This window comes from Dromaius novaehollandiae, chromosome 1 (assembly GCF_036370855.1).
Source record: "Dromaius novaehollandiae isolate bDroNov1 chromosome 1, bDroNov1.hap1, whole genome shotgun sequence".
Lineage (NCBI taxonomy): Eukaryota > Metazoa > Chordata > Aves > Casuariiformes > Dromaiidae > Dromaius > Dromaius novaehollandiae.
Window position 1 is genome coordinate 132334257 of NC_088098.1, and position 10520 is coordinate 132344776.

At 54.0% G+C, this 10520-nt stretch overlaps 1 protein-coding gene across 2 annotated transcripts; it reads right to left on the reverse strand.

The window, feature by feature from the left end:
• Positions 1-885: 885 nt before the first annotated feature.
• Positions 886-8798, reverse strand: LOC135323824 (uncharacterized). Of its 2 annotated transcripts, none has more exons than XM_064498646.1 (16): positions 8738-8798; positions 7108-7179; positions 6839-6910; positions 6643-6741; positions 5846-5953; positions 5351-5422; positions 4388-4426; positions 4103-4162; positions 3603-3674; positions 3340-3411; positions 3209-3247; positions 2761-2832; positions 2224-2295; positions 1949-2023; positions 1462-1609; positions 886-1267 (listed from the first exon to the last, which is right to left on the reverse strand). In XM_064498646.1, the coding sequence occupies exons 3-16, from the start codon at positions 6900-6902 to the stop codon at positions 910-912; spliced, it is 1350 nt and encodes a 449-aa protein (XP_064354716.1). In that variant the 5' UTR covers positions 6903-6910; positions 7108-7179; positions 8738-8798; the 3' UTR covers positions 886-909. The 2 variants fall into 2 exon arrangements, with proteins under 2 accessions (XP_064354716.1, XP_064354707.1); XM_064498637.1 differs by lacking the exon at positions 8738-8798 and adding an exon at positions 7799-8045.
• Between the last annotated feature and the right edge of the window lie 1722 nt (positions 8799-10520).

A 10520-nucleotide genomic window follows, 5' to 3' on the forward strand; every position in this document is an offset into this window, starting at 1 on the left:
CCACCTGAGAAACATGCTCAAATCTCACCGCTTGCCTTTCCTGTCCTACGCCCTTCCCTCACCAGGTTTCTCAGGGCCACGTGAGCTTCCCACACGACACTGCAGGTGCTGGGGAAGCACCTTCCTGCCATGGCCTTCCTATGGGATCCTACGAGGGCCTTTACTCCTTATCCTCTCCTGCAAGCTGGCAGTAGGGGTGACAAATGTTTTTTGAGGTGGCAACTGTTTGCTTGTCATCCTCGGGAAAGGTAAGAGACCACTTTTGCCCCCTTGAAAGAGAGCACAGAGGAGCCTGGGCTTTCCTCCAAATACAGCTGTATTCCCTTTTTGGCCTTACCGCTGCTATTCATGGCTTGAACGTTTGGGAGGAGAGCAATGCCATTTCTGTGGGTCTTTGTGCCATTTTTAAGGCCAGTACCGTTCTTCCTGTCACAGTCCTTTTCACTCTCTTGCCCAACCAGCCCCCTCTCACTTTGCTCTACTCAAAGACGGTCAGCTTCTGTGCACGGAAGACCATTGCGCTAACCCCCAGCAGCCTCTGGTCTCACTTTAGCACTCCTCTAACTCATTGCTCAGAGCTGCACAGCCATCCTTTGCAGCACCTCCTTCCCCTCTCAGTCCCCACATCCACCAGGATTCAGTGGAGCACTCCCAGGGAGTTCACGGATAACCATTTGCGTGCCATGTCTCATCCACGCTCCCCCATTCGGATGAATGAAACCTTAATGACAGCCCGAGCTGGGAAACTACATTGATAATGGGAACGAGGGCAGCCCTTGAGGGAGGGCAACTCTCTGACAGCCCCTCTCACTCATCCAAGCCTGCCGTAAGCGCTGTGCATTACACCCAGACACAGAGGACCAAAACAGCCAAGGACTCGCACCGTTTTAGCCCACCATTTTTATTATTCTATTCGGAATATGCATCTGAAGTACAATATCCCTCTTGGTAACGAAAACACACACACTTGGAATGATCGCCTTGGGGAAAATCCCGGGAAATGCAGATATTTGAGGAACAGCCATAACCACCATCTGAGTTGCTCTGGCATCTAGGCTGAAATGAACTTTTCGAATTCATGGCATCAAATAACTGGGCAAGCTCTGTCGCAAAGTTCACCGGAAGGCGCCTGGAGCTGTTGTTGAAATTTTCATTTTCTAGGGTGAGCCCATCCTTTTCTCTGTCACTCCCTGGTTTTGCTCTGCCTTCCTCTGTGCTTGACTCCTCTCTGTTGGAGGCAGCGGCAGGGTTAGCTGGCATCGCTTCTCTGCAACAACGAAAATGGCTTTCAGGAAAGAGCACTCACTGCTAGGAAGGAAGAGTCCGCTTAAGAAAGCTAACAGCAGACGTCTCAACAGAGTCCTCTCAACAGCTCACCAGGCACTCCACCATACTATCACTACACATGCTTTGTTGCTAAAACACGGAAAATAGAAAGAATGTCGGAAAAGAACAACTCACTGTTTTCTCTTCCTCAGCCGGAAAGTAACTATGCAAGTCAGCACCACGGCAAACACTACGGAACCCGAGACTGCAGCGCTCAGGACCAAACGCTGCTTTTGTTGCGCTTTATGAGCTGCAGCCTGGGCATCTTCGTCACCAGCAAGGCCTGCAGGAAAGGAGACAATCCCATACATGCCTGGGTTCTGCAGGACTGATAATCTCACTGGGTGGCTGGGATTTCCAGGCAATTTTACATGCCGTGGTGTTGCTATCGCTGATTCTGGTCTCTTGGCAGTGGCGGACAAGAAAGCTCATTGACACTTCTCAGGGGCAAGAGCCCACTGGCCAGTGAAAGCCTGAACTAGCGCTACCCCTACCTGTGCCCCTGGGCTTCAGGGAGGGCATGTGTGCTGGGCACCTTGCATTCCCCAGGAGGGCAATAAAAGAGGGAAAAGGAGAAAATACTAATAGAAAAATCAAAAGGAAAGGAAGACAGATTACTTACCCCTGCGATCTCCCTGAGGCTCAAGCAGAGGCTTCAGCCCCTGAGAAGCTGGAGAAACACTGCCTTCAGGGACATCTGTCATGACACACAGAGGAGAAAAGGGTGAAATACCTGTGGCAATATACTTGTTTGCAAGGGAAGTGTAGTGAACTGACAGAGATCTTGTAACGACCTGGGACACGTGTAGGTCTAGGTTCTCACAGCTCTGGAGAACCCTTCCTGACCTTTAGGTAGGGACATGGCACCCTCAAAATAAACCAAGAGTCACAACTCACCTCTGGGATTCCCCAGAGACTCAAAATCAGAGTCCAGATGAGAAGATAAATCTCCACCACCTATGGCCACATCTGTAACCAAACACACGAGAACAGCTCCCATTACATATTTCCGTACACTTCTTCAGATTTGAATGGTAGTGAATGCAGGGGGAAAATATAATCCCACCAAGGAACTTGTCGGGCCCTTCCACTCCTGAGCATCTTGCAAACGCACACCGGGTGTGCGCATGGGCATCGTATGGGTGTAAATTTGACAATGCACAGAACTGCCAGGGGAAAGCACACCCTGCAGTTCACAGAAGCTGCAAACACAAACACCAACAAGCCTGCTGGCTTTGCCGTAGGCACTTGAAGAAGCACAAGGCTGGAGGAGCCAGGCAAAGCGCCCACCGCAGATCTCTGAAGCCCTCCCAAAGCCCACTCTGCTCTTTTGCAGGCATGAGCCTCGGCCAAGGACTGAAGCTACACGGCCCGTGAATACAACTCCGAAACCAAAGGCTCCTCCCAGGAAGTGAATACATCTCCACCACTTACTCCTGGCATGCCCCTGAGGCTCAGAAGTGGGATCCAGCTGGGAACCTAGAAGGCCACCGCCTGCAGGAACACCTGTAAGCAAACACAGACAAGACAAGTTTTCATTACGTCGTGCAACATGCTTCCGCGGAAGTGACGTGCCGGGAATGGGGGACACACATGTAGTCTGAGAGTCTTCCAGCCACAATAGGGCCAGGGGTACTTGTTGGCTGGGACCTGGCGCCTCCCCAAAATCCTCCGTTGAGGCGCAACCCAGCAGCCCCCAAGCACCCCCAGGACAAACACACGGCCCCCCGCTGCTATGGAAAGCCAAATGGAAGTGAATGGAAGGGGGGGGCCATGATGGGACATATATGTAGGTCGCGAGTCTCAAAGCTGTGGAGGGGCAGAGAGGACCTTCTGCCTGGCACCTGGCAGCTCTCAAAGGAAAGAAATGCTCACAACTTACCCCTGGGACTCCCCTGCGGCTCTAAACCGCTTGGACCACCTGCAGAGGAAGTATGAAGCACAAGTTCACGGGAACAAAATAGCACAAGGAAAGTTCTTGTTCTTTCAGGGAAGTAAAAATTGACTACGTACCCCTGGGAAGACCTGGAGGCTCAGCAACAGCATCCAGCTGAGAAGCTGGATAAGCCCTCTGCAGGGAAACAGCTGTAATCAAAAACACAGGAGAAACACCTCCATTTGAGCTTGAGATATAGCTTTTCAAGTCAATGGCAGCACACGGAAGGGGAAAAAGGGACACACATATAGCTCTAGATACCTAAAGCTGACAAGGTACCTGGCTGATATTTTGTCCGTGACATGGAAGCTCTCAAAGAAGCTAAATATTCATGACTTACATGCACGACCATCTCGAGGTTCAAAATGGGGATCCAGCTGAGAAGCTGCATGCCCATCAATGTCGGCCACATCTGTAACCAGACACAGATTTGAATGGTAGCGAATGGCGGCGAGGAACATAGCATTACACCAAGGCCCTTGTCATGCCCTTCCACTCACGAGCATCTTGCAAACGCTCACCGGGTGCATGCACAGGCACCGTATGGGTACCAATCTAAGCAGGCACAGACCTGCTGCGGGAAAGCACGCCCTGGAGTTCACGCAAGCTGTAAACTCAACCCCAACAAGCCCGCTGGCTCTGCAGCAGGCTTTGGAAGCAGCACAAAGACTTTGCAAGGCAAAGCACCCCGGGGCACATCTCTCAAGGCCTCCCGAGTCCCACTCTGCTTTTCTCTGGCTCTGAGCATCAGCTGACGACTTACTCAGTTACACTCCATACCAGGAAAAGTTGGAAACGTAAAAGCTTCTTCTAGGAAGTGAATACACCTTGACCACTTACCCTGGGGATCCTCCCGAGGCTCAGGAAGAGGAAACAGCCAGAATGATGGATAACCATTGCCTACAGACAGAGCAGAAACCCGACACAGAGGTCGCAAGTTTTCCTTACAAGCTGCTACCAAGTTCTTCACAGAGCAGTTGTAATGACTGGAAGGGGGGGTCACGTCATGACACGGGACATATATGTAGGTCAATAGTCCCAAAGCTGTCCCAAAGTGGAGGGGCAGAGAGGACCTTTTGCCTGGCACCTGGCAGCTCTCAAAGGAAAAAAATGCTCACAACTTACCCCTGGGACTCCCCTGCGGCTGAAAAGCTCTTGGACGACCTGCAGAGGAAGTATGAAGTACAACTTCATGGGAACAAAATAGCACAAGGAAAGTTCTTGTTCTTTCAGGGAAGTAAAAATTTGCTATGTACCCCTGGGGAGACCCAGAGGCTCAGCAACAGGATGCAGCTGAGAAGCTGGATACCTGTCAACTTCAGCCACATCTGTAACCAAACACAGATGGGAACAGTTCTCATTATCTAATTCTATAGTCGTCTTCTGATTTGAAGGCTGGGGATATGATGATGAATGATAGGGAACATATAATTACACCATAGCACCTCTCTCTCCCTTCCAGTCATGCACATCATGCGCATCTTGAGCTGCTGGGGGAAAGGACGCCCCGGAGCTCACCCAAGCTGTAAACTCAACCCCATCATGCCAGCCCAGTTGGCAGCAGGCACTGGAAGCAGCACAGGCTCAGGGGGACTCGCCAACAGCGCTTTGCGAGCCAAGGCACCCAGCGCAGATCTTCCAAGCCTTTCTGAGTTGCACTCTGCTCTTTTTGGTGTCTGAACATTGGCCAAGCACTTGTTCAGTCAAATGTCACATGCAGAAGATATTGAAAACGAACGCTCATTCCACACATGCAGTTTGAGAGTCTCCCAGCTGCAGGAGGGCCAGCGGCACTCGCTGGCTGGGACCTGGCGCCTCTCAAGTCCTGCATCCGGGCGCTATACGACAGCCCTCAAGCACCCCCAGGACAAACACGCGGGCCCTCAGCACCTTCTTCCAGGGAGGTCTCTAACATCCACCAAGGAAGCCAGGACCCTGCAAAGGGGCAACCCTCAGCACCGCAGGACATGAAGGATCGTTTACACTGCGCGGGCACAAGAGCTCCCCGGCCAGCGAAAGGCCAAAGCGGCGCCAGGAAAGGCATGCTTCTGGTCTTGCCAGGGAAGGGACGGTCCCCTGAGGACTCACCTCCAGCATCTTCCCAAGCCTTCGGTCCCGCATCCGGCCAAGCACCGGCATCGCCATCGCCGCCAGGCACCGCTGCAAACCCCCGCGGGGACGACAGCTCCTGTCACCCAGCGCCAGGCACTGCACCAGGCACAGCTCTCGCCCCCGGCCCCCGGCACCCCCCAGCGCACCCCCCTCCCCCGCGGCCTCCTTCCCCAAATGGCAAAGCTCCAAAATCTCTGAGAGCTGCGTGGTGTGGGAAGTGAGGCTATCTAATAGGACCCACAAAGGTTTATATGTACATGTCTGGCACACTAATTGCAATCATCTCCGCACACCAGAGACAGAAATCATCTTCAGAAAGCCGCTCCTGGCTTGTTTTAGAACACTTCCAATGCCCTAACACTTTAACATTTGGCCGCTGACATGATGTGTAGTAGCAGGCCCCAAGGGAAGAGCCTGCAGACACACAGGGATTTTGATTTCCTGCAGTGGATGACAATGGACAGCAAGTACCTGGCATGCCTGTTGCTTGAACTGCCTCTCTTTCTTCATCGGAGACTGGCAGGCTGTGACTGCCTCCTGCCGGAAAGGTCTCCTTCTCCAGGGTCTCCTGATGATTCTCTTTGGAAAGAAAGCAAGACAGCTTGATTAGAAGGAACTGATCCTCATCACTTCCTCATGGTATCTTCAGGAGGCAATACTTTTCAAAAGGCTTCAGTAAAAAGCTCAGAAACAAAACCTGGCATTTCAGGGTGGGCACCTGGTCACTAGCCCAATGTGTCCTTTGTAGAGAAAAATCAAAGCACACAAAATCTTCCCGATAACCAATACAGGCAGCAACACCTGCTGTACGGGTGGGGAGACGAGACAATTGCATGTGATCCTCTCATTCTCACTCCACTTGGTGCCTTTTTGAGAATTGGCACGATGACATTGAATCCTTTCCTTCAAAGAGGGCAGGAAAAAGCTGTAGCCGGTTCAGCTGGGGGAAAAGGCCTTCTGAGAACCAAGGCTCATCATGCCAACTCCACCACACAGTACGCATAACAGTCACATACAGTACACTGAGCCCCAAGCTCTTGCCACTATATTCAGGGCGCTTTCACAAACATGGTGAAGAACACGCTCGTATAAGAGACCCTCAACAAGCTCTGCAGCTTGCCAATGCCTGCGAGGTGTGACGTGGTGCGTCACTGCGGGGAGGCTCTGATCGATCCCTTTCTCCTGCGTAAGCCACAGCTCATCCATAGCTGTTTCTAAAACCTCAAGTTTACAATGATTACACTTAGCACAGAGTGAAATCTACCCACCAGCTGCTCCCTCCAAGTCCTTCAAGATTTCCTGTAGGACTTCAGAAGATTCCTGAGAGGACTTTCCCATTTTGGCCTCATACTGTGCTCTTTGCGGACCTAAACAGAAAGCATTAAGTTAAATGGCACACGAACAAGATATGCACAAGTAAATGCTGTTTCTTTCAAGTAAACCAAATACTGACTACTTACTTACCCGTGGCATGCTGCCAAGGCTCTAGAAAAAGATCCAGCCGAGAAGCCAGAGAAGCCCTCCTCATGGCTACATCTGTACACCAATGGGAAATGTTTTCATTACATATTGCAATATACTTCCTCATAAGTGAATTGCTGGGAATGGAAAGGGATCATGTAATCACGTGGGACATATAAGTAGGTTGAGACTCTCAGGGCTGCAAAGGGGCCTGGCAGACCTGTTGGGGGACACCTGGCAGCTCTCAAAGAAAGTAAATATGGAAGACTTACCCGTGGGAATCTCCTGAGGCTCAAAACCAGCACCCAGCCGAGAAACAGGATAGCCATCCTCTACAGCCACATCTGTAACCAAACACAGATGGGAACAGCACCTGTCACATATACAGACCAATCTATCTATATACCTGTACATATATATATAGTGGCCTCCCTCCAGGGACATCAGGAATTTTACATGCTGCAACACACCTCTGCAGAAGTGAACTGCTGGTAATGGAAGGGCAATGGGGGACACACGCGCAGCTCGAGAGTCTCGCACCTGAAGAGCAGCCCAGGACCTGCTGGCTGGGACCGGGCAGCTCCCATAATCCTCTGTCGAGGCGACACCCAACACCCCGCAAGGACCCCCGGGACAAGGGCACAGCCGCTCCGCGCCTCCCCGCGGGAGTTCCGCGTCCTGCCTGCCCCGCGGACGCCTGCCCGCGCCGCTAGTACGGCCCGGTCCGCCCCAGCGCCGGCACCGCGCTGCCCCGCGCAGCGCCGCCCTCCCTCCGCGGCCCCACGAGCCTCGCCGAGCCGCTCCCGGCCCCCGCCGCCGCCTCCCGTCGCCCCGCAGCCCGGCAGGCGCCTCCCGCCGCCCCCGGCCGCCCCGGCCGCTCGCCGGCCGGCCCCGCGGCCCCCAGGCTGCCGCGCCGCGCCGTGCGGGGGCGGCGCTGCCTCCGTCGCCGCCCGCCCGCCCTACCTGGGCCCGGCGCTGCCCGCGGAGCAGCCCGGCTGTCCCGGGCACGCAGGGCCGCCAGGAGGCCGAGCAGCAGCAGCAGGCGACGCCCGGGGCCGGACGCCCCCCGCGCTCGCACCATGCTGCCCGTCGCCAGCAGCCGCCCCCCGCCGGCGCCCTCGAGCAACGCGCGCGCGGAGCGGCGTCTGCGGGGCGCGGCGCGGCACAACGCACCGCAGCGGAAAGCACCGCACCGCACTGCACCGCACTGCACTGCACCGCAGCGGAAAGCACCGCACCGCAGCGCAAAGCAGCGCACTGCCCCGCAGCACAACGCAACACCGCGCAGCACAACGCAGCACAATGCACCGCGGGGCCCCTCTGTGAGCTCAGGGGCGCCCTCCGCGCGCCTCCGCGGCGGCCCGCGCTCCCTCCGCGCGCCGGCGCCGGCGCCGCCCTGTGCGGGCAGCCCGGGCATGCTGGCGGCCGGGGGTGCTGCTGCCGCCCTCGAGGAGCCCCTCGGGGGCAGCCCGGCTCTCTGCCCACACGCTCGCGCCCCTGCGCTCGCCTCGCTGCTCGGCAGCTCCGCGCCAGCGCCTGCTCCGGCCTCGCTCGCTGCTCTCCTTCCCGCCCCCGCTGCCGCCGCTCTGCTCCAGCGCCAGCGCTAGCGCCAGCTGTGCACTTCCGGAGCTGGCCCAGGGGCAGCTGCTGACAGGCGGGGGGGCTCCAGTGCCAAGCCTGTGCCCCAGCTCTCCTCCCCCGTCCAGCTGGGATTCCGCCTCCCGCTTCCTTGCTGGCACCACTGCCTCTGTCCCCTTTGCTTTGGGACCAACATTTCAGGCCTCCTTGGGCCTTGGGACATCCTAGAACTGCTAAAGCCCTAAAGAAACGTTACATCAAAATGGTTTATTTCTAGCTGTGTGTTGCCAGTTTGGCAAAAGAGCTCATGTATCCCTAACTGACCTGTCCTCCATGTAATGCAAAAAATCCCGCCCACTGGTCAAAAAGCCCCATGCCCGGGTGAAGACCCCTGCCCTGAGCATGCGTAGTGGTAAAATGGTGTGTAAGGAGTATTATAATTGTCTGTAAATTACTACCCAATCAGTGTAAAAAAAGGAAACTCTGAACCTGGAGGATGAGAAAAAATGGCCAGAAATATCACTCTGTATTTCTTTAGGTATACCATAGGTATGCATCAGTTGCTCCAAGCCTTGTACAGTGGCGGACTGATTTGCATGAGAGGTGGGATATGTATACATAAGAGTCGTGTAGGTGTTTACGGTGGTTAGAATACACTTTCTTCCCTGTGAAGGGGGCAGTGGGCCTACATAATCTATTTTCCAGGTTGTAAATGGTTGTTTAGCTTGTTTAAAGTGACCATATGTACTAGTTAGAGGTACTTTTACTTCCTTCAAACAGGTGGAACAATTAGCATGCGCAGTCTTATGCCAGTGTAGCACCAGCATGGGGTGGCCTCGTGACAAGTCCCAAGCTTGAGCGGTGACAGGGCCCCGATGCCCTGACTGTTCGTGCGCTTGTCGGGCCTGTTTTAACTCTGAGGGGGTTGCCATCTGGTCAACCGCTGTATTATATTGCGTTTCAAGAGTCTCTTGCTTTTGATGGGCATTAACATGTCGTACTGAAATAATTTTTGTCTGCACAATACTCCAATTTTTTCCCACAAGGAGCTTCCCCAAAGTTCCCTATTAGGTATTTTCCATTGTGCGGCAGCCCATGCTGGCAGCCAAGCCTGCAGGGCTTTGTACACCACCCAACTATCTGTGTAGAGATAGCGTGCATCTCCTTCATCTAAAGCTGTAGCTGCGGCTTTTAGTTCAGCCCATTGACTGGAGTATCCTGTGTCGGAGGCCAAACCGATAGTGTCTGTGGCAGGGTTGTATGCCACAGAAGGCCATGTGCGTTCTCCTGCCCAAGCATACACTGCACTGCCATCGGAAAACCCAGCCCACTCCTGCTGTTCAGGAGACAACATCTCAAAGGGAGGAGCTTCTTGTACCGGTGACACTTCTGCCGGGGGGGCAGGAAGGGGTAGACCCTCCAGTTCAGATAGTAATGGCATGTGCTCAAACTGTACTTCTCCCAGGAAAGTGGCATGTGGGGTGCTTAACTCCTCCTTTCCCCCTTTCAGTCGAGCCTGCAAATAGTGTTTCCACTTCCATTGCGTTGCAGCTTCGGCAACTCCAACACGGGCTCTAACAGTGTCATCATTTTCCCACGCTTGAACTGGGATGGGTGTATGCACAGTAACGTGACTGCGTCCAGTAATTTGTTCTGTGTCCTGCAGGACCCATACCACTGCCAGGAGTTGTTTTTCTAAGGGGGTGTAATTTGCTGTAGCTCCTTGCAATGAGCAGGACCAGAACCCTATGGGCTCATGCCGTGCATGAGCACATTGCTGCCATGACCCCCCAGATACTGTATCTTCCATAATCGCAACTTGTAATTCAAAGGGTTGTCCTTCATAGGGTGTGAATAACTCAGTGTTGAACTGCCACTTCCTTGCACAAATTGAAAGCCCACTGGTGCTCTTTGGTCCACTGCCACTGACTGCTTTTCTTTGTTAAACGCTGCAAGGGCCGCATCGAGTATGCTGAATGAGGTATAAAAGTTGGCCAAAATCCTAGGAGACCTAGGAAAGCTTGCAGCTGTTTTACAGGCGTAGGGACAGGGTATTGCTGGACAGTATTAGGCACTTTTTCAGGAATGGCCTTCGTTTGTCCTCTCC

Excerpts from the sequence above, each read along its gene's own strand:
- LOC135323824 (XM_064498637.1), bottom strand. The coding sequence starts at position 7,916 with ATGGTGCGAGCGCGGGGGGCGTCCGGCCCCGGGCGTCGCCTGCTGCTG. Across the intron at positions 3,675-4,102 it reads GCCTCGGGAGGATCCCCAGG|ATGTGGCCGACATTGATGGG; the intron begins GTAAGTGGTCAA and ends GTCTGGTTACAG. Across the intron at positions 1,610-1,948 it reads GCCTCAGGGAGATCGCAGGG|GCCTTGCTGGTGACGAAGAT; the intron begins GTAAGTAATCTG and ends CCTTTCCTGCAG.